The sequence below is a fragment of the Erpetoichthys calabaricus genome, chromosome 2, assembly GCF_900747795.2.
Source record: "Erpetoichthys calabaricus chromosome 2, fErpCal1.3, whole genome shotgun sequence".
Lineage (NCBI taxonomy): Eukaryota > Metazoa > Chordata > Cladistia > Polypteriformes > Polypteridae > Erpetoichthys > Erpetoichthys calabaricus.
In genome coordinates, this window is record NC_041395.2 from 23,818,335 (window position 1) to 23,842,693 (window position 24,359).

Below are 24,359 nucleotides of genomic sequence, written 5' to 3' on the forward strand. Positions count from 1 at the left end.
AGGCGTGGATGACAAATCCTGCATCTGGCAGCCTCTCTCGCTGTATCTCCATGTGGTAAAAGTGATTATTAATCACAACAGGATGACACTTGCTACTATTCTACAGACTCTCAGGCATCTGGCTTGGCTTTGTCACAAAGGACAGTGACAATAGACTCGCATTTAAAAGCATTACCAGACACACCTGTGCACCAATTATCACCCAAAATGTTTGATGTACTATACATACATCAAGGAATCCAATGGGAAATATCATCTCCTCCTTTCTTAACCAAGTTCAAGCATCTGTCTCCTTGCTATTTTCCTTTGCCCTCAGCAAAGTTCTGCCCGCTAGCAGGTTTCTTATTGCCTAGGGTGTAACTAAACTGTGAAATATAGGGTTTATAACCCCATTATAACCTCAAACCCCATAAAAGCTAGAACATTTAAATTGTGGAAGGACCCAGAAAACACATTATGGTGTTATAAGTCACTCAGCCACTTTACCACAAAAGTAAAATATGAATCTGTTATGGTGGATGGCCAGAGTCTTCTTAATGGAAGACCGGGGGAGAGAACTTACACAGGGCATTATGACCCTCACAGCTCTAGATGGCAGCCTCCCTGGGTTGTAGCAGTGCGTCAGATTCCCACATGGCTTCATGAGAGTTGGAATTTGATACAACCCCGTTTTGGGTTCCATGGGTGCCACCAGGGGGTGCTGCAGGGACTGTGGAGCCCTACTTTGCTTCTGGACCACACTTATGGGTCACCGGAAGTACTCTTGGGTGTAGGATAAAAGAAGCCTGCTGCCACTACTCCAGAAAGCAGAGGCAGAGAGAATGAGAGAGACAGAGAGAGAGAGAAGCCAGAGAAAGAAGGCAAAGACATAGTGCAGTTACTGTGTACTGCTTGGTGCTGTACTGTACTGTGAATGCTGCTGATGGGAAACATTTTGGGAAGAGTTTCCCACGCAATAAAGCCTGCGTGTTGTGCTGAACTTGCGTCTGTGTCTCTCTGGGTCAGGTTTGGGGAACTGGTGCACCCCCTGCAGGCCACACTATCTATAAAATTGTAGGGAAGTCGCACATAAACTCAACCACCTCTGGCCTTTGAAGCCTGATCTTCGTCAGCTTATGGTGTAACACATAGATAGATAGATAGATAGATAGATAGATAGATAGATAGATAGATAGATAGATAGATAGATAGATAGATAGATAGATAGATAGATAGATAGATAGATAGATAGATAGATAGATAGATAGATAGATAGATAGATACTTTATTAATCCCAATGGGAAATTCACATGCAACATGTCTCATAGTTTTTGCAATTGTACGACTGAAATTGGGGTTCAGCTACTTCACATGACTGGACACAAGCATTCAGACCCTTTACTCTGTACTTTGTTACAGCACCTTTGCCAGTGATTATGGCCTGGAGTGTCTTTGAGGATGACATGATAATGTTCACACACCTGTATTTGGGGATTTTCTGACATTCTTCTCTGCAGATCCTCTCAGGCTCTTTCATGTTGGATGGAGACTGCTGATGGACAGATGTTATCAGGTCTCTCCAGTGATGTTTGGCTGAGCAACTCCAGAACATTCACAAAAATGTCCCTATACCCCTCCTATGTTGTCTTTGCTTTGTGCTTAGGGTCTTTATCCTTTGTCCTGTTGGCCCAGTCTGAGGTCCAAAGCACTCTGGAGCAGGTTTTCAATAAGGATAACTCTGTACTTTTCTAGGTTTCAGGTTTCCCTCAACACTGTCTAGTCTCCCAGTTTCTGCCACCCAAAAAAAAAACAGTGTGATGCTTCACTTTAGGCATGGTATTGTGCAAGTGGATAGCATCCGCTCAGAATTGAAGCCGTATAGTTCAATCTTGGTTTCATCAGACCAAAGAATCTTGTTTCTCATAGTCTGGGGATCCTTAAGGTGCCTTTATCCTCCAGGGGGTCTTTCCTGTAACATCAAGCTACTCTACCAGAAAACCCAGATTAGTACAGTGTTGCAGTGGGGGTTTTCCTTCTGGAATTTGCTCCAGTCTCCACATATCATTCAGCTGGAAGTCGCCATCGGGTTCTTCATCACCTCTCTTACCAACGGAGGTGGAAGCAAATCATTGTTTTTCAAGTAAAGGAAATATTAAAAGAGCTGAGCCTATCAGTTTAAGTAAAAGGAGATTAAGAGGCGACCTGACTGAAGTGTTTAAAATTATGAAGGGAATTAGTCCAGTGGATCGAGGCTGTGACTTTAAAATTAGTTCATCAAGGATGCGGGGACACAGTTGGAAACTTGTTAAGGGTAAATTTCGCACAAACATTAGGAAGTTTTTCTTCACACAAAGAAAGATAGACACTTGGAATAAGCGACCAAGTAGTGTGGTAGACAGTAGAATTTTCAAAACTCGGCTTGATGTTATTTTGAAAGAATTAACTGGAATAGGACTGGTGAGTGTTGTTGGGCTGAGGGAGGCCTTCTCTAGATTTTTCTAATGTTTTAGAGTAACAAAAACTTTTCATTCAAGTCCCAAGTCAACATAAGCAACTCACAAGTCAAGTTTCGAGTCAAAACTGGCAAACCCCCAACAAATTATATTGCGTTTTTCATGAGATTTAATGCTATTTCTAAAATTTTGAGGAATCATAAAAATGTTTTTATACGTTTATTAATACATATCCAAACTATCAACTCCATGTTAATACATGTGTGAAGAAAAAGAAAACATGTAATGAGAAACAATTCTCAAAGTGCCAATGAATGTAACAATGCAATTAGTGCAAACAAATTAGCAGGTCTGTCTATTTCCCATGAAATTAAACATACATCAATTCAAAAAATATGAATATAATATGACCACCTCCCCACTCAAACAGAAAGCTGTCTCTTTTTCATTTCTCTGAAAATAGTTTTCTTGAAGATCCTTCAGTTTTCCCCCCAGATTGCTTAAGACATGCAGGTTAGATTAATTGGGGATCATGAATTGGCCATTCTAGTAGTATTTTGCACCTAGAGCTACAAGCATATGCTAAAAAACTGGTTTGAGAATGTATGTATGTCTGCACAATAAATATTTTTTTTTCTTTCACACAGGGCTTCACGGATCCTATTTATCGCCAGCGTAGAAAACAGATAGCTGACATAGCTTTCAGTTACAAACAGTAAGTGTCATGGGCAAGGGTGGCTATAGGCCAGTGAACCCAAAGATACAGAGTTCCAGTCAAAACTTTATACAGGGAGATTCTAATGGGCAGGGCCCAGAGTTATGATGTGTTACTCACATAATAATGAAGTGATAGAAATTAAATAAACACAGTGTATACCTTGATAGATGTCTAAACAAGCCAATCACATTCGGTTTAGGGAATAGTCACCTTCTTCTAAACACAGATTGACACAGCACTCCATATTGTCAAAGGTATCCGCAAGCATTGTAGGGGTGATGGCAGCAACGCCCTCTTCCATGTTTCACTGTAATTGTCCCAGTGTGCGGGGCTTGTTCTTGTACACTGTTCCTTTCAGTGTTCCCCAGAGGAAGAAATCCAGAGGTGACAGATCCAGGGAACGAGGTGGCCTGATTGCCAAAAAACGATTCAGTTTGTGCCATGCTGTGACATGCTGACCTGTAACAGGATGCCCCATCTTGCTGGAAATAACCTTCAATGGTCTCACGGTCATCCAGTTCATCTCTCTCTCTATCTATCTATCTATCTATCTATCTATCTATCTATCTATCTATCTATCTATCTATCTATCTATCTATCTATCTATCTATCTATCTATCTCTCTCTCTCTCTCTCTCTCTCTCTCTCTCTCTCTCTCTATATATATATATATATATATATATATATATATATATATATAAAATATATTCATGGCATTCGTAGTCTGAATCACAACGCTTGTGGTTGGTCAGCAAGTCGGCTAACGTCCGCCACGTTGCCCTCTTTCAGTTGCGAGAAGCAGATCATTGAATGGTTGAAAACAGTTTTACTGTCAAATAATGCAAAGAGTACACGACACGTGTTTCGCCCTAATTATATACAGTATATACACAACCCAACGTCTGTCTGTCTGTCTGTCTGTATGCTTTTCACAAGAGAACTATTTACCGGATTTAGATTGAGTTTTTTTCTATAATTTGCTTGAACATTGTGGTTGATTTTGTGACTTCTCTCATCTCGCTAAGTATCATAGTTCACTTGCGGTACCGATTTATTTGTGTGAATCCAAGAGACATGCAGCGGGCCAAGGGGAGGGGGGCAGGGCCCTCCTCATTCACGCACCAGCCTCTGGACATATCTTACATCTGCTTAGCTAGTGAACAAGAGAACTACTTAACGGATTTTGATTGATTGTGTTTTTTTTTCTATAATTTGCTTGAGCATTCTGGTTGATTTTGCGACTTCTCTCATGGCGCTAAGAATCATAGTTCGCTTGCAGGAGCGATATATTCATGCTAATCCGAGACAGAGGCTGCGGGATGAGGGGAGGAGGAAGCGGGAAGTGTGACATCAGGAGTAGGGAGCCGAGTGGGGCCCTCCTAACTGTCCTGTTTCACTTCTAAATGGGCGGAGCCACTGGGGACAGCTAGTTCACAAATAAGTCAAAAAGAGTGCCATGCCTCACTCATTCATGCATTTATCCAGGAATACTGTGATCTTTATTTCATTTGGATTGCTTCATTATGAAGACAGTAATACATAATAACTCGCCCTATACTTACCTCTCCTGCTTAAAACAAGCCAAAATGAAAATCTAAAGGATTCTGAAAGTGACACAAGTGAAGAATATCTGTAACAAAATAAAAAGACTGAAACTGAAGAATGTGTTTTCTCACTTTACCACTCCAATGGTAGCTTTGGCTTCTATGGCTGAGTGGAATTTAGCAGTTTGTCCTGTAAGGATTCCCAATTGTTATGATCACACAAATACAATTATGGGAGGAGTTAAATGCTAACCTTGTTAACCAGCATACCACCTAGTGTTTCACCCACTCCATAGTTTGTAAATGGCACCCTTTTCATTATCTTATGAGTCTACCTCTTCATCACTTATCAATGGCTCCCACTGCATCATTAGAACATACAAGATATAAACTAAGATGGTGCAGCCGTTCACGGCTCATTCCATCAAGGACCAGCCCATCTACCATACAATTCCAATGTCTCTCCAATGCCCCAGTCCCAATGTTTTCTGTTCACAAGTGGTCTATGTATATTATTTGTGTCCTTCTTTTATGCTACTCTACACCCTGTAGAACAGAAGAGAGTAATCAAATTTCAAGTCTGTTACTGCTAATTTAAAATTAATGATGAACAAATACAAACAAGTTTGAAAATGTCTGCATAATCAATCAGACAGGTGCTTTCAGGAAGCACTGAATATTGCGGAAAATGGTCTGTATTCATTTTCGTGAAGTAGTTTTTAGAGTTTAAAGTGTCCTGCTGGAGGTCCAGATGTAAAAATATATAAATATAAAGGAATAGGAGATGCATGCTTCTAATGCTGTCTATTAGTGAAAGGCAGAATATAAAAAAAAAAATTCAACAATTGAAAGCGTTGAAGATTTTTCAGTTTAATAAAAATGTTAAATCAGAATCGGAAGTGTAACTTGTGCAGTTTGTGACATATTATAATGTATTATTAATGTTATTATTTCATTAGGCGAAATTACATCTGAATATGGTCATTTATGTTGTGATAATAGAAAATAGGTTTTATTTTTTATTTTTCAGCAGTAACATCCGGAGTGTATGTACATTTAAATGTTGCTTGCGTAGTCTGAAAACACAATGATCTAATTGGCATAACTAATCATCCCATTACCTATATTTATGCTGAATGCAGCAGATGAAGCCAAAAAAAAAAATTATAGATACAAAAAAACAAAAAAGCAGGTTTCCTAATTGGCGGTATATATTGAAAGACTAGGGGATTTATACCACTCTGTAGTCTCACAGTGGGGAATCCCATTACGAAAGTCAAAATAAAAAAGAAAATTACAAAAGTCTAAATGAAACAAAAAATCCCACATACTAAATGGAAAGAATATTGTGGTGGATCAAAGAAATGAAAAGAAAGAAAATGAAATAGGGAAAATTATTTTTAGTAAATTTGACTTTCAGCTGCCTAAGTACGGTAGCTGGCAATCTTAGATTAGAATTTCTATACGACTATTATAGTTTGTGGCGTTAGCAGAAAAATTAGTAATCTTATTCATTTCGTGTTTAAATGCAGACTTTTTCAATTTCCCTACATTAACTATTGGGGTACGGTTGCTTGTTAAATATAACATTCTACTTCAGCCTTGACCAATAATACATTGGAAAATGCATTTCAATATTTTATATATACTCAAAACACTTAAGAATTAATTTCTTAATCTGTATTTTTTTATCAGTGGTGATCCAATACCTTATGTGGAATACACAGAAGAAGAAATTGGAACATGGTTAGTAACTTTTCTTGTGCGTCATGCGAACCATGTGTGATAATGATGACTTAGTGGATGTTTCCATTCATGTTGTGCAAGATATCGATACTATAAAAAAGTACAGAAAAGAAGCCCAATTTTTAAAATGGTATAGTACCATCATTTCAGTAATTTCAGTACCAGAAGTAATCAATAGTTTTTGAAAGACCTTGTGCTCAGCTCTTCAGTCTTCTGCTCTCCAATATTTCGTAGTCTCCAGTGGGGGAGCAAACCCCCCTTATCTCCCCTTTTAGCACTCTAGAGCAGGGGTTCTCAGGGGTCTTGGGGGCCCACTGTGGCTGCAGGTTTTTGTTACAATCAGCTTCTCTTTTTAATTGGACTCCTGGGCTAATTAAGTGAACTTTTATTTCCCAGATTGTGTTTTGGAAACAATATAGAAATTAGAAAAATAAGTGTGGTAAATATATATATATTCATTGAATATATATTAAATGTACTAAGTAGTTATATGGGAATAATGTATTTTTTTTTCTTTTTAAAAATATTTTCATCTTGATTTTCATTCTACTTTTCCAGGTGTTCTAATTGTTTAATTAATCCATTATTTACTAATTATTGGGTCTAACGCTAAAGTGGTTGCAGCCTTTCATGATTCAGTGTTGTTTGCCTGGTTGTCTGCTTTGTTCATTTTTAATTATCATCATTAAGATACAATGAAGGGAGCAAATTGCACAGAGAAAGAGCAAAATATAATGAAATCAACAAAAGGGAGTTAAGCATTTAAATTTCTAGGAAAAATAGAAAAATTCCTATATCTATTTATATAAAAGCCAAATACCACTGACTCACTCATCACAAAATCTCCAGAACCATGAGGACCTGGGACTTGAAATTTGGAATGTTGGTTACCCTTGGCCCATAGGTGCTCGTTAAGAAATGGTTTTAAAAATGTTGTGGTCCAAGCCCAAAATTTCTTATAGTTTTTTAGACCCGTTTGTATGTCTGTCTGCTTTTCACAAGAGAATTACTTAACGGATTTAGATTGGTTTTTTTTTTCTATAATTTACTTGAACATTCCATTGATTTTGCGACTTTCTCATTGCACTAAGTATCACAGTTCGCTTGCAGTACCGATTTATTAGCGCAAATCCGAGAGAGACTCATCGGGCTGTGGGGCCCTCCTCACTCACTTGTCTGCCTCGGGGCGTAACCTTAACTCCGCTTTGTTAGTGAACGAGAGAACGATTTAACGGATTTAAATAATTTTTTTCTATAATATACTTGAACATTCCAGTTGATTTTGTGACTTCTCTCATTGTGCTAAGAATCAGTTTGCTTGCAGGAGCGATATAGTCGCGCTAATCCAAGACAGAGGCTGTGGGCCGAGGTGTCATGTTGGGAGTGGGGAGTTGGGCAGGCCCCTCATCACTGTCCTGTTCACTAATACACGGGCTTAGCCACATGGGATGGCTAGTGTCTTATAAATGTAAATGTGATTTCTTAATGTAGAATAAAAGAAGAGAAAAAAATACCAGCTAATTAATTGAGATTAGTGCTATCAGGTGTTGTCACTGATTAAGAATCTGGTGGAAACAAAAACCTGAAGCCACAGTGGGCCCCCAGGAACGATTTTGTGGACCCCTGGTTTAGAGAATTCAAAGAGGAACAGCTGCTTGTAGTGAGGCACAAAGGCATGCTGTAGACTATGTGGGGGGCAATCCTCCTAAACTACTGCCTCCCCTTGGACGCATTTAGACTCTCCCGACCCAGTAATTTGTTTATTCCTGTGCCAAAGTAGCTTTGACAGACGTGATAGTGCTCTACTTGGCTTGCTGGTAATTTATCTGTCTGAATCCTCACTGTATCATGTGGCCTGTACTACTCACGGTAACAGAAAAAGCATCATTAGATGTGCCAGGTGATAGCGGCTATCTGCTCAGAAGACGGTGCCTTACACCTTTCCCTGACCCTCAGAACACAGAGAAGAGGTGCTATAATACCACGCTTGATCTTGTGCACTCAGTTGCAGAGCACAGCCTGATACTCTTGAATACAGATTGTGGGGTCTCGACGTGTCAAGAGGGAAAGGCTGCTGTATCAGCCAATGAATTTCTATAGCATCTTGATTAACATATGTATGAGGTTGATTAGCATGCTCCATATATGGGTGTTTCAGGGCAGGGTTTAACTTGTGTTACTCTATGGAGATTTGCAAAGTAATTGTGGTTTATAAAGAGCAAAATGCAGAGAAATGTGTGTACGCCTGGTTTTATAAACTCGCCGATTTTTTTTTTTTAAGTTGTGCATATTTTTATATTCTGTAACAAAAAAGACAAGAGGGCCATGAAAAGATTTGGGGGATTTACTCCATATACTTGAAATAAGAATAAAAGGTTTAACAAGAAAAAAAGAGTAGTGAATCGAGACTGTGTCCAATACCAGACTGGCTGAGAATTTAAGCAGTTGGGGTTTTATAGGAAGGAGGGAGGAAGAGGTGTGTCTTCTGAGCTTGCCAGAAGTGATGCCAGAGGAGGGTTGAGATTATGTCCGGAAGTGGAATCTGTGGAGGAACAGGATGTGGAGTTATAGTGGCTTCACTTCTGGGGATCTGTAGGAGAAAGAGAAAGAGCATTAGAGTACCCAGTCAGCCCTTGTCTCGGCATACAACATTCAGTTAAGCCCATTGATTACCCACCATGTGCGTGTGTGTGACAGCTCAAATTCATGCGAAGTTTTATAAATGAGGCCTCTAATATTCCACAAATCTATTTATGTATGAATGAAAATATGTTTGGTTATTGCTAAACTTTCATTGGTAAATGTAAAAAAAATTGTTTTGTTTAATGTCCTGTGTGATGTCTTCAGAAACAACTGACTTTGTATATTTCTGTTTATGTTATTGCTAGGAGAGAGGTGTTTTCAACTCTTAAAAGCCTGTACCCTACACACGCCTGCAGTGAACATTTAGAAGCCTTCAAGTTGCTGGAAAGGCATTGTGGTTATAATGAAAATGCCATTCCCCAGCTGGAAGACGTTTCTCGCTTCCTCAAAGGTGAAATGCATGATTAAAAATTCTTCATTTTCTCAAATCCCTCTCTTCATTTCTATATTTGTTACTATAAAATCTTTTATTTTAATTAAAGCAGTGTTCTAAACTCCAGGCACTTGAGTCTAAACTTCATGCAATTGAACGATAAAACCAGCCATCCCTCCATTAAGTTTATGATCCCACTTTTTAGGGTTGCCAAAAGCCACAGTCTGTTCCAAATATCATCAGATGCAAGCCAAGAATCAGTCCAGGGACCTCATGCCTAACGGCATACATAGAATTCACACTAAAACATGGCGTATGATCTAAAGTCGAAATGTGCATACACCCAAAAAATTTCAGATGCACAAAACCGTGCGTAAGCCAACTTCCACGCACTTCTGCTACATAAATCCTGGTCAGCGTGAAATGTAATGCTTGTGCACGTTCCTGCCACCCCACCCCATCTCCTCCCAGAATTACATCTCTTTCAATATGCAAAACAATATAAATATTCCCTTAAGTTCAGCGTTCTGTGAGAAGACAATGGCAAAAGCACAGAGAAAAAAAGAAGAACTTCAGTGAATGCCAAGTGGAGGTAATGAAAAACGTACAATTTCTTGGTTTAAGCAGTTGTATTAACTACAAAATGAAGCTGATTGAAAGTTCAAGTTCAGAAAGTCGCACAGTACCCGAAATAAAAAAGAAGTGGTGAGATATCAAAGTCGCCGTGAAAAGGCGAGTCGTAGCCCACCGTCTGATTGTCATATGGAAGCTTATTAGGGTACTGAGAAAAGAAAAAAAATAGGGACACAGTGGAAAAAAAAGCTGAAAATGTCCACTTTAATCACATAGTTTATTTTGTCATTAAAGCTGAACGTCATGAACTTCATCTTAATATCAATATTTAATTTACTAGTTTCTCAAATCCCATTATAACTAAAGTAGCATGTTAAATGCTTTGTATTTTGTCTGTTCTTCCATGTGGTCTATGTGTGTGAATCACTACGTGCTTCTTAAACTCTCTCTCTTCCGCCAATAGGACAGAATACATTACATTCAGCCTTTGAAGTGTTTGCTGAATGGGAGAAGTTCAAATATATTGTGCGCATGGCAGAGGCAGCGTGTGCTAGAAGCTGTACCCTGATAATTCTCTCCGCTCTTGACACAATCTGCTGTAGAGCTTTCCAATCAGCTGCTGTAGAGCTGTGATTCCACACTCGGATACAATGGGTTAAAATACTCTGAGTGATGCACTGAGAAAAACAACGCTAAAGCAGCTATAGTTTTTTGAACAGTTTGGTCATTCCATGCATCATTATATGGTTACAGGTTGATTACAATCAGATGTCTTAAACTAATAAACGATATGCTGTTAATTTCAATGCATTTGATAAAGCCGTGTCAGGGATGTGAATCAAATAAATACAGGGAAATCATACAGGAACAGCAGCACTGCTTTGACGCTGATTGCCGCCAGTTTGCAAAACTGAGCCAAAAATTTGCATACACTATGGTTTGACCTGGCATGAGAATGTGTGTGGCTATATGGCAAGTTTAGTTTTTATACAGTGCGATATATATAATACTAGCTGTCCCCTGCTGCCCTGCCCACGTAGTAGTGAAGCAGAACAAACTTTTAAAAATCAATAAAGAATTTTAAAAAATGTAATTCTGGCCAAGCAGAAGGTAGGTACGCTTCAACATCAAACGTTGCCACTGTATTTAATCAAGTTCAACTCTGATGGGGAGAAAAGCACGTGGCCGTGATATCTCTGCCAATTGGCAGCTAACCCCTAAAACACACTTAGCTCTGATCTCTCTCTCTCTCAAAAATGCCAAATGTTACTCCTTAACAATAACTTAAATATTGCTAGCTAAGGTGGTAAGGTACACTCCAACACGTGGCGAGAGGTAGACCTACTCGAACAGACACTGGTACATGAGTGAGGAGGGCCCTGCCCCCTTTCCCTGGGCCCGCAGCCTCTCTCTCGGATTTACGCAAATAAACCAGTACCGAAATCGAACTATGATACTTAGCATGATGAGAGAAGTCACAAAATCAACCAGAGTGTTCAAGCAAATTATAGAAAAAAACCCAATCTAAATTTGTTAAGTAGTTCTCTTGTGAAAAGGGGACAGACATATAGACATTGGATTTTATATATATATATAATATATATACTATAGGGCGGAACGGTGGCGCAGTGGGTAGCACTGCTGCCTCGTAGTTGGGTGTTGGCTGGGATTGGCTCCAGCAGACCCCCGTGACCCTGTGTTTGGATTCAGCGGGTTGGAAAATGGATGGATGGATATATATACTGTATATATGTGTATACATATATATATATATATTTATATATATATATATATATATATATATATATATATATATACTGTATATATATATATACTGTATACTGTATATATACAGTATATATACTGTATATATATTTATAAGAGAGAGAGAGAGACAGATACTGTAGATACAGATATGCTGTATATAATAATAAATATATTATATATTGTGGGTGCTGGCCATTCTGCTCCTGGGAAATTTCAATACTACAGAATTCTTTTGCAGTTGTCTCAAATCTGTACCTTGTCACAGTTCTGTTTCTATACTCTGCAGGCAATTCCTTCGACCTCATGGCCTGGTTGTTAGACCTTTTATAGACTGGTCTGTGTGTTTCCAAATCAGTCCAATCAATCGAATTGACTACAGGTGGACTCCAAACAAGGTGTAGAAACATCTCAATGATCATCAATAGAAGGGGGCGCACCTGAGCCAAATTTTGAATATTATAGGAGAAGGTCTAAACACCTGTTTCAATGTGATATTTCAGTTTCTTAGGTTTAAAATCCTGTTTTTACGTGGATATTTTGGGGTACTGAGTGTAGCTTCATGTGAGGACCAATAAGATGGAATGATTTTAGCACAAGGCTGCAACATAACAAAATGTGAAAAAAGTGAAAGGGTCTGAACACTTTCTGAAGGCACTGCATAAAGAATTCAGAGTGGTAGAAGGGGGTATGTGCTCTTGTGATTGCATGCATACATTTATTTCTACAGAGCCGGTGGCATACTGAGACCTGGGTGACCTAACTGTTTTGAAAAGTAACTTTGACATATGCAGAAAAACTAATTTATGGAAATATAAGATAATGATTAAAAGGTTGAATCTTAATGTCTGTTTTTCTATTTTTTCAGAAAGGAGTGGCTTTCAGCTGCGTCCTGTAGCGGGTCTGCTCTCGGCAAGGGACTTTCTAGCCAGCCTCGCTTTTCGAGTTTTTCAGTGTACGCAATACATTCGACATGCTTCATCTCCGATGCATTCCCCTGAGCCGTAAGCACCTCATTTTTTTAAAATCTTTGTATAGACACACAAAGGCAAATCAAAAATAATGGTGAAATAATTTTTATACATGTGTCAACTATGATAACTTGGCCTTATGCAGTGGTCTTGAGCAGACACTAAACCCAGAATGACAAAAATGAAACAGAGTTAAACAGAAAAAGGTAATTTATTGAATTAAAAAATCAACAATCAAAACAGAAAGTATCACAGGAGGTTTAACAACAAATGTTATAATAAAAATAAAGAAGTTTTAAGGTCCACCATACCTATCTACCTTTAAGCAGTTGACTCTTTCTGCTGTGTGGGATGGCTTGCCCACTTCCCCACATCTTGAAACACAATAAACCACTCATTCCTATCTTCTCCAAACACTCTGGTCACTCTTTGTCATTATCATGTGAGGACTGCCACCATACACTTCAGACTTCAAGCATTAAAGATCATGAAGACCTTGACTATTTAAGGGTTGTGCCCTGGAACTATTTCCAGAGTCAGGAACATCTGCTGGAACTCCTAGCATCATCCCTTTAGATCTTCTCCTGGTGTCTTTAGAAATCTAAACCCCAGTTTACTTTAAAAGACACAGGCAAACCTACAGTGACCTGATTACTAGATTTTGAGTTGGGGTCCTCTTGTAAAGGCTTCTTTGCTGGAACCTATCCAGGTGGGGCATCCATTAATGCTAGATTAGATTAGAGTAGAGTAGGTAATACTTTATGTATCGACAAAGGGAAATGAAAAATTTATAGAAGCTCATGAATACAGTAATCCCTCGCTACATCGCGCTTCGACTTTCGCGGCTTCACTCTATCGCGGATTTTATATGTAAACATATCTAAATATATAACGCGGATTTTTCACTGCTTTGCGGGTTTCTGCAGACAATGGGTCTTTTTACTTCTGGTACATGCTTCCTCAGTTGGTTTGCCCAGTTGATTTCATACAAGGGACGCTATTGGCGGATGACTGAGAAGCTACTCAATCAGAGCACACAGTTAAAGTTCCTGTGTGCTGATTGGCTCAGCGACGGAGTGCTGCATTAACCAGGAAGTCTCATCTCACTCATTCAGCATTAACATGCTCCTGCTACTGCTTCAGGGGCCGTGTCCAAGCGCCAACAGAAGATGCAAATGAATGCAGAAAAGGTAAAAGTTTTGGATATGTTGAAGGAAGGGAACAGCTACACCACTGCAAGAAACCATTACGGCATGAGTCCATGATTCTTTTTATTTAAAAAGGAGGTAAAGCATATAAGATCTACAGCCGCAGTGTACTTTAACCAGGGCGCAAAACGAGTTGCAAGTGGACGTGATAAGGCAGTAGTCTGGATGGAATCTGCTTTAGGGATTTGGATTGCAGAGTGCTGGAAGAAGAACAACGGCGGTGCTACACAGTCGCCTGAAGAGGCTCCTTTAGAAGAGCTGTAACGCTCTCCTTTGTTGTGCAGTAAAATTAAACTCATCGTTATCGAACAAGTCGTCGTGTCATTGTTGGTGAGTAACCATAATTAATTATCTATGTACAGTACTTATTACATGTACATAGTTTAGTGTCACTGTACACACATTTTACTGTATACAATTTTTCTTGCATTCTACGTATTTATTGCCAGTGGCCTGTCTGTCGTAATGGCTGTAACATATGTGATATCGGATACGCTTGATATCTTTAAAATAATATTTAGGTTTTACTGTATATAAACTGTGTTTACATACATAATTTCAACGAATCTTACCTAATATCTAAGAGAATACAAAGGGTTTACGCTGTATAATTGTGCGGGAAATGTTTATAATAGTGTGGGAGAGTTTATAAGGGCTTAAAATATATAAAAAGAACCATATGAACATATGGTTTCTACTTCGCGGATTTTCACCTTTCGCGGGGGGTTCTGGAACGCAACCCCCGCGATTGAGGAGGGATTACTGTAATATAAATATTATAATGATCAATAACCCCCCCACCAAATACACTGATAAAATGATCATAAAGGTTCAGTGAGCCTCGTATAATTGACAAACAAAATAACAAAACAATTCACTGAAAAAAATCACAATGACATCTTTCCAGACGTGAGTCCTGAGCTAGACTGACTCCATGATTGTGGTAGCCCTGGTTATGATGTGTGTGAGACAGAAGATGTGGGTCCAGCTACATGGGAAGACTGCATGCAGAAGAATTAGATGACAGTGCCAACCCTTGGCACAGAATGGCATTTAAGGTCGACAAGCCCTGAAGTTGTCTCCCAAGCGCAGTGTGTGACAACACATAGGATCTCCTAGCTTGGACAATAAGTATTCAGCTGCCATTTGATATTAGGCTTGTAGGTGGCCATAAGATAAGGTCAGGTCTGCCCAATTGTACCCGAGTTTTATATTTAAAGGCATCAACATTTGAATACAGCAGGTCCACCTTTTTGTGTCCACAGATGGAACATGCTGATAGATGTTTGTTCTCCTGCTTGGAGTCAAGAACATTCTAGAGTCAGAATGATTCATCATTAGAATCTTAGTAACTGAACCATTTCTGTTGCTTAGTTAGCCAGGATAATGTAATTTATCTTCCTGGGTAGTAACCAGGAACAAACTTACTTTGCATTTGAATGTCTGAGTAATGCATTTAGCTTTAGTTATAATCAGGGAGGGCTCTACCATCTAGGTGAACTAGGTGGTCGCCTAGGGAGGCAAAGTTTTGCGGAGTGGCATTTTGATAACCATCACAGACTCAACTTTACATGCACTCAGACTCAACACAACACGAAGAGGGCACCCCAGCCCCTCAGACTCAACACAATAACAAGTGGGTACCGCACACTCTCGCACACCTTAGTCTTCAACGTTATATCTGTGTAGCATCATGCTAAAAACACAATGAATGTGATGTGCTCGTTTTTCTTTTTTATATGATTGGTCATTCACACAAACCACCAGTTTGCCTCTTTCTTTTCCCACTTTTTCTGATTGTATCAGATGAAACCAGTCCAGTGTTAAAATAATAACTGGAATGAGAAATATAAGATGATTCTATGCAGTACCCAAGATGAAATCACCATGACTCGCCATGAGTTGTGACAGTTCATTCACCTTATGTAAACATGATCAAACTTTAATCCTTAGGATAGAGTTAGTCCAGGTCTGAATCCTTTGCAGTATACTTTTATCCTCACTCCACATCTTCACTCTAAACTAGCCCTTGGATGAGCTTGTAACTTATATCCTTGCAGCAGCTCGTCACCCATTCCATACTCAGATTACAATATATACAATAATACAATCCTCCGTTCCTATAACAAGGTGTAAGAGAGTTCCATAGGTGCCAGTGATCACAGTGCTACTAGCTGAGTAAGGAAATATTTTAAATATTCCATTTACATTCCGCAGAGTCTCTAACATCCTTAGATCAGATCCTTTACACTCTCAAGTTCAGAGCTTTTCAGAAAGGCATTTGAGATGGGCCGATTTTCGAGTCTGTGATGGCAGCAGCATCTCTTTAATTTTAAATATTCAATCAAAAATTTATAGCAACAAGCCAGAGGCCAAGTCTTAATATTCATAATTAATAATTAGTAATAATTAATAACATTAATAGTTATAAAAAGTAATGATTGTAAAAAAAAAAAAGGGGAGAGAGAGAGAACTGCCTGGAATTTAGTTCTTTGCTGACCTTCCATCATTTCATTGTTCACTGAATAGTTATAGTCCTTCCACTGTTTATGGACGTGGTATTTCTACCGAAAAATCTTTTAGTAGTCCTGCCAGCTAAGATATTACATGCCATGTTACCTTTACAATACCTAATTACGCAACAGTTAAATAAAACTCTCCTTCTTTTTGATTTCTATAGGGATTGTGTTCATGAACTACTGGGACATGTTCCAATTCTAGCTGACAAAACCTTTGCGCAGTTCTCACAGGTATTGTTATTTGGCTTTGTTGTACTACATTTTGGTTTGGGGTGTTAAAGTTGGTTACTTTAGGTCATTTTCACACTTATTGTTTTTTATAATGTATTGTGGAATATTGGGGAATACAGCCCCCTAAACCTGGACACAGACAGGCTCCAAGACACAAGTCCAAAAGCACACGCTTTATTTTCCTTTTCCTTGCACAACACAACACAGCCTTCTTTCCCTCCTTCCTTCTTCTCTGCTGCTTCCACTCCTCTCCCAGAAAGCGTTATCCTCCACCTCCCAACTCTGGCTCATTGAACCAGTGAGGCAGCCTTTGTTATACTGTACCCAGAAGTACTCCAGGTGCACCCAGATCCTCTTCTGCCACACTCGGAAGTGCGGCTAGAAGTGCTGCTGTCCAGGACTCCGAAACTGTCCAGGTGCCCTTAGGCGGCACCTGGCTTCCATGCTCCAAGCCCGAGGCCCCGATGCAATCCAAGGGGGCTGCCGGGGGGAGGTATTTGTGTCTCTCCCGGTCCTTCCATAGTAAAGGCGTTCTGGCTGGGCATGGACTCCAGCCATCCACCACAGTATTTTCACATTACATTTTAAATCCATGAAGCTTATGTTTTCTGAATCATTTTTCTTTAACCATGATGTTTAAGTTCATTGAATGTGTGAGGGTGTGACAAGAGCGGTTTATAGCATTAGGAGATTTTAATTAATTAAATAATTTAGAGCGTGCAGACTCCAGGAGCAGGTGCCCACAAAAAACATGCATGAGCCATTGATTGAGGTGCTTGGCTGATTGCACATTCAAATGTTATGTTAAAAAATATAATATGTGAGGTTTTTCTGCCTTTTTTGTTATAGAACATAGGTCTTGCTTCTTTGGGTGCCACAGATGAGGAAATTGAAAAACTGTCGACTGTAAGTAACAGAATTTAACTATGGTTATAGATTCCCAGAAAGCTAGCCATTGATAATTTACACATTAGTAGACAGTGTTTAGAAATGTGACCGATGCATAATTCTGCAATGTCATTGATACCTTTTGATTTCCAGCTTTACTGGTTTACTGTGGAGTTTGGCCTGTGTAAGCAAGGTGGAGTCCTGAAAGCATATGGGGCTGGACTGCTGTCATCGTATGGAGAGCTGCTTGTGAGTATGCATGTTGTTTTGAACACATCTTCCTTTTAATGTCAGTACAGCTATTTGTTGCACAGTTTGAGTCCACTTTACTACAGTAAATTAGAAGTTACTAATATTATCACAAGTCATGCCTTATTTTTATTCATTCATTCATTCATTCATTCATTTTGTTCCATACAATGTCAGGGTGAGGTGGAGAGTGTGAAGTCACTCCATCACTGAAGTCTAGAGCTGTGACACAGCACCTCAAACCTCTCCTCCACTGTTCTGTCCTGTCCAAATTATATATATCAGCAAAAAAAAAAAAAATAATAAAGGTCACAGTCGATGTACTCATAACTTATCTCACTGTGGCAGTTTTTGGTGTTCAGTGAATTATTTACATTATGACAAAGGTAAAACACAAGGAGATGTAGAAAGCAATGGGATGACAGTAAATCATCTTCTTCTTCTGCATCTTCTTCTTCTGCATTTTCTTCTTCTGCTTCTTCTGCATCTTTTCCCACTTCTATGTGGGGTCAATGTTCTTGCTCAACCTTCTCCATACAGCTCAGTGCTGCACATCCTCGCCAGTCAAGCCGTTTTCCTTCAGGTTTCTTTTCCTTTATCCATCCACCTCTGTTTTGGCCTCCCACACTTTCTCTTTCTCCTGTACTTCCTTTCTCGTCACTTTTTGGTCCACATATTCCTTGTCTGTCCTCATCACACATCCATCCCACTTCAACCTACTTTTCTGTACTTTCTTAGATATCTCACCTACTTTTTTTGTTCCTCTGCTTGTCTCATTTTGTATTCTGTCCTTTTTGTAACTCCATACATCCATCTTAATATTCTCATTTCTGCCACCTCCAACTTCTACTCCTGTACCTCCTTTACTGCCAGTCTCTCAACTCCATAAATCAATGCTGGTCTTACAACTGTTTTAAATGTTACTTTTAACCTTCACCTCTTTGATCACACAATGTCCCTGATACCTTCCTCAAATTGGTACATCCACATTGCACTCAATGGGTTATCCCTGCATCTAATTTTCCATTTTGGGTTACCACTAATCCTTGATATTTAAATTTATCCACTCTTTTCAATACTTGTCCCTGCAGGTTAACTTCGGCGCCCTGATCATCAATAACCCTCAGTTATTGTCTCTTTTTTCTATTTATCTTCAAACCTTCATCTTCTAAAGCCCTTCTCTACTCTACCAAGTTCCTGTTCACTTTCTCTTTAACACAGTGTTATCAGCACAAACCCTGCACCAGGTGGATTGCCCTTTGATCCCATGACTCAACACATCCATAAGTGGATCAAAGATGTCAGGACTTAAAGAAGATCCCTGGTGCAGACGTCCTCCAACTGGGATCTTATCTTTTACACCAACACTGCTTCTCACCCAAGTCCTAACTCCCTCATACATATCCTGGACACTCCTCACATACTTCTCTGGTCCTCCTTTCCTCTTTCATGCATCTCCAGACCTCTTGACGTGACACTCTATCATAAGCCTTCTCTAAATCAATAAACGCCACATGCAACTCTTTCCGTTTTTCTCGATGCTTCTCTATGTGCTGTCTGAATCCAAAGACTGCACCGGTTGTTCCACTCCCTGGCATAAAACCCAACTGCTCCTCCACTATGGTGGTCTCTTCCCTAAGCCTTCTTTCTACAACCCTTTCCCAAATTTTGATTGTGTGTGCCTTCAGCTTTATTCCTCTATCTCTGAATATCACCCTTCTTTTTTATAATCACCATTATCCTCCACTTCTCTGGTATTCTCTCTTATTCATAGATCTTTTGTATTATGGCCAGTAAACTAGCCAAGGTTAGAACCAAGGAGATCATTTAAAATGTACATCTAAACCAAAATGCTACAGAATTCAGAATTTTTATTCTATAATCTGTTTATTATTTATTTTTTGGGGGCCTGGCTAGCTATAAAAAGTGTTATTGTTTGTCTGTGTTTGAGAAACCTTGATCCACACTTAGTAAGCTAACCATTCAAATTTCCATTTTAAGTAAATATATAAAAATGAACAACATAACCATGGCTATGCAAAGAAAGACATAAAATGGCAGTGACAGAAATACAAAACGACTCTACAAGACTAAAATAACTAATTAATGCAAATGAACAGACTACAAAGATCCTAAAGGTTGGGGGCACCAAAGTGATCCTCAACTATTGTGATGAAGTTATTATAAACAAAACGGATAAGACAAGTCTACTTCAGACAGATTTTGCCCATTTGCACCAAGATGGTGGTTTATATAGGAAACTCAGAGGTAGAGACAGGTTTGGTTCACTGGAAACCGTCATCAGAGGTCTGTTCATCAATCGTTATTTCTGCAGTGGGAGATAGAAGAGATGCATTAGGTGACAGTGTCAACTCCTGGCTCAGAGCGGAATTACTATCAAATGAGCCCTTAGGTTGTCTCTCAATCACACATGTGGACAATAAATAAGATACACATGAACAATATTCCAGAAATGAAACAAAATTATACCGAATATGTGGATTTATTACACCCTGGAAAGGGTACAATTCCATCACAGGGCACACTGAAAAAGGGCTAAGCAACCTATCACTCCCATCTTTGGAATATGGAAGGAAAAATCCATCTAGACAGGGGAGGGATATGAACAGGTGACAGTACTTCCCACTAAAGGTTGAGGGAAAGATTGGTACAGTAGAATTGTAAGTACAAAACAACATGGAGTCTCAGCAGCATTAACCTATGCACAACCAGTCGTTGGTGTTTCACATTCATCCACACCATTGTTGAGTAAATCAAGCAACGCTTATTTTTCAAGTTTTATGTCCACAGATACATTATAAAAATTCAAGACAGACATGGTAAGATGAGTGTATGTTTCTACAGCCTTTCCACTCCACACTAAAAACTCTCAGAACTCTTCCTTTTTCCCATTAACCAGTGCAACCCAGGACACTCTTAATAAATAGATGTGTCTGTGTGATGGTGCATCACAAACATTTTTCGTATAAATGCATTTCATATAGTAGATAGGACATCACACACCTTAACACTGTTTTTACAAATCCCTCACCAAATGGCGTATAACAGAGATAGAAGCATTGCATGGTATACTGCAAATGTTAATACTTCGTTGATTACTTTGATTTCAACTCATCTTAGAGGGGTAGCATAGCTAGTTCTTAAAGAAAGAATGTCTCATTAAAAATGAATCATTATCTAAACCTATTCAAAACGCATAAACTAATCTTAATCTACAAAATAAATTTAATATATCTTCACATTAACAGAACAGTAAAATGTTAATTCAAAAGTTGTCTAATATTGTAATATTTTTGATCATGATATGTCATCGATACACTGGAGACTTCTTTACACCGTGTGTTGTGGGATTCTGGAGCAAACTACCAAGACATGGAGTTAATGCAAAAACCTTGACTATCTTTAAAAAGAATCTGGAGAAGATATTGGGACGATGTAGCTATTAGCTGAACAAATGAGCTTGATGGAGTGACTGGTCTCCTCTCATTGTCCATCCATCCATCCATTATCCAACCCGCTGAATCCGAACACAGGGTCACGGGGGTCTGCTGGAGCCAATCCCAGCCAACACAGGGCACAAGGCAGGAAACAATCCTGGGCAGGGTGCCAACCCACCGCAGGACACACACAAACACACCCACACACCAAGCACACACTAGGGCCAATTTAGAATCGCCAATCCACCTAACCGGCATGTCTTTGGACTGTGGGAGGAAACCGGAGCGCCCGGAGGAAACCCACGCAGACACGTGGAGAACATGCACACTCCACGCAGGGAGGACCCGGGAAGCGAAACCAGGTCCCCAGGTCTCCCAACTGCGAGGCAGCAGTGCTACCCACTGCGCCACCGTGCCGCCCTCCTCTCATTGTTCAGATTTTTAATGTTTTTTTATGTTTTTTTCTTTTTTTTTCTTGATTTTATTGAAATCTCACAACATTTCATACAAATAGATCAATTTTTTACAAAATTAGGATCGAAACCAAATCAACCCTCACCCCTGAGAAAGAGAGCTTGGCCGGTAGAGTAAAACTTAAAGCTAGTAAAAATAAGTAAATAGATGAATTAATAAGTGAATAAAGATAAATGGAGAAGAAAAAAAAGGAAAAAAACAGGGGAGAGAATCTGCTTCCTCAGTGCTTTAAAAGGTTATTCTAAAATGTTATTGATTAGATCCTGCCAGGTTTTGAAAAAGTTCTGCACAGATCCTCTATGAGAGAATTTGATTTTTTCCAATTTCAAATAGTATATAACATCAGTTACCCACTGACTTAAAAGAGGAGAGTTAGGATTCTTCCAGTTGAGCAAGATAAATCTATGTGCCAATAGTGTAGTAAAGGTGTAGTACAGTTTGTTTGCCCTTCTGCACTTTAAGCCCCTCTGTGAGCCCACCAAACACAGCTGTTAGTGGGTTAGGAGGGATTGGGACACCAAGGCTGTCTGATAGACATTTAAAGATTTTGGTCCAGAATGTTGTTAATTTGGTGCAGGCCCAAAACTTGTGACCCAGTGAGGCTGGAACTTAATTGCAACGTTCGCATGTTGGACCTTACCCTGAAAACATTTTGGACAATTTTAAACGAGACAGATGTGTTCGATATATAATTTTGAGTTGAATAATTGTATGCTTTGCGCATATGGAGCTTGAGTGGATTCTGTGCATGGTTACCTTCCACTCCTTTTCTGAGATGTTGAGTGAGAAATCCTTTTCCCACTGTGCTCTTGGATCTTTGAAAGGGAGGGACTGTAAAATGGTTTTATATATTACAGAAATGCTGTCTGAGTCCTTGAAACTGAGCAATATTTTTTCCAGCATAGAGGGAGGTGGGAGGTGGGGAAAATTGGGCAGGTTCTGTTTAACAAAGGTAGTGAAAGAAATGTGTTGCTGGAAAGTTCAATTTGGAGTGTAATTGTTCATAGGATGCAAAGACGTTGTCTATGTACAGATCTCTAAGTGATTCAATCCCAAATGTTTTCCAGACATTAAAAACTGCAGACGTTTGAGGGGGTAGGAAAAGGTGCAGAGGTGCCACAGATTAAAGCTTCTCTATCTTAAAATACTTCCTACATTGGTTCCATATTCTGATTTGAGTGAAGCGCAATTGAGTTCTTAGTATATTGGTGATAACTTGAATTTATTGGGGTTTATTGGGTATTTCTGTTCTAGTAGTTTGCTGCACATTCTCAAAGTACTTTCAGTTGAAAAAAAGTTCTTGCTAAAGTCTACTGTGGCTTCTGGTCCAAAAACCATAGTGGAGTCCCAAGACTGAACTTGAGAGCTATTATACTGGAGGGTTTCCTCTTGGACAACTCTACTGCATTGCTTAATTTTCCATTGCAACTTTTTTTTTAATCTTTGAATTAACTTTTAGTCATTAGAACATTGTACTCTGTAAATGCAGCAATAATGATCCTATATGCCTATAATCTGAATGGCATTCATTTCAAAAAGTGCTTCCAGATGCAAAGTGCTACGGACCAAATGATTCTGACCTCTAATTGTGCCCAATACAGTCATCAATAAAACAGGCAAGGCACCAGTTAATATTTAATTTTTTAAGTTACATCTTGTATTGGTTTCTCTCCCTCATTTCCTAACCATTACCAAAAGTAGGACAACTCTGTGATTTCTTTTTACAGCTACAGTGGAAAAAGTGACTTGTTTTGACTAGCACTCCTATGACCCATGAGGACATACCCTACTCATTACATGCTATTTTATTTTCACAATTTACTTATTTGATAGTTTATGTAATGCAATTCTTACATTTTTGATTTGTGTATTTCCAGCACTCTTTATCAGGTGAGCCAGAGCTCAGAGAGTTTGAACCTGAAGCTGCAGCAGTTCAGCCTTACCAGGACCAGACTTTCCAGCCAGTATACTTTGTCTCTGAGAGCTTCTCGGATGCAAAGAAGAAACTCAGGTATGCCTTAGGTGAAATGTAACATTCTCAGAGTACGTATGAAAATGTCATATTCAGCCTTGGCACCATTCAACAGGGAGTTGCTATGCTTCTGCAGGTTAAAGTGGCTTGTCTCAAAAAATACAAAAAGGCAAATGTACTGGGAGATGAATACAGAAAGTGAATGCTCAAAAAAGTAGTGGGGGTTCATTAACAGGAAATCAGAAAATACAATGGCAAAACTAAAATAAAATCTAAAAAGGCCCTAAGGACCTTGTCAAAGTACTGAACCATCATAAAAATGAGTTCTCTGACAAGAATATAAAGAACCAACTGCTGTTTGTTTTGAGTAAATCCGGAAACTTGGACATTGAGAGTAGTGTGAGGCAAAGAATGCTGAGAAGATAAAGAATGACTACCATTGAATAGTACAGGGATCTCAAACTCCAGTCCTGGGGCCTCAGGTATAAACGGTGCATACGCACAAAAATGTTGCGTACAAACGTTTCCACTCTCAAATCATGATGTATAAAACCTAAACTTGGCGTAAAGCTACGCACATTTTCATGGTAGCTCCA

General features: G+C 39.2%; 2 protein-coding genes across 4 annotated transcripts in view; both read left to right on the top strand.

Annotated features, from left to right (window-relative positions):
• mrpl23 (mitochondrial ribosomal protein L23) overlaps positions 1 to 24,359 on the top strand; it is an 873,401-nt gene that overhangs the window by 704,715 nt on the left and 144,327 nt on the right. The gene's annotated exons all lie outside the window — the stretch shown is intronic.
• The window catches only part of th (tyrosine hydroxylase), a 67,965-nt gene that overhangs the window by 35,081 nt on the left and 8,525 nt on the right, over positions 1 to 24,359 (top strand). For both annotated transcript variants that reach the window (XM_028791086.2, XM_051923612.1), the window contains 8 exons: positions 3,080 to 3,147; positions 6,390 to 6,440; positions 9,329 to 9,474; positions 12,662 to 12,797; positions 16,653 to 16,722; positions 17,572 to 17,628; positions 17,764 to 17,859; positions 23,669 to 23,802. In XM_028791086.2, coding sequence (XP_028646919.1) covers positions 3,080 to 3,147; positions 6,390 to 6,440; positions 9,329 to 9,474; positions 12,662 to 12,797; positions 16,653 to 16,722; positions 17,572 to 17,628; positions 17,764 to 17,859; positions 23,669 to 23,802 — 758 coding nt within the window. The remainder of the gene's footprint in view (positions 1 to 3,079; positions 3,148 to 6,389; positions 6,441 to 9,328; positions 9,475 to 12,661; positions 12,798 to 16,652; positions 16,723 to 17,571; positions 17,629 to 17,763; positions 17,860 to 23,668; positions 23,803 to 24,359) is intronic.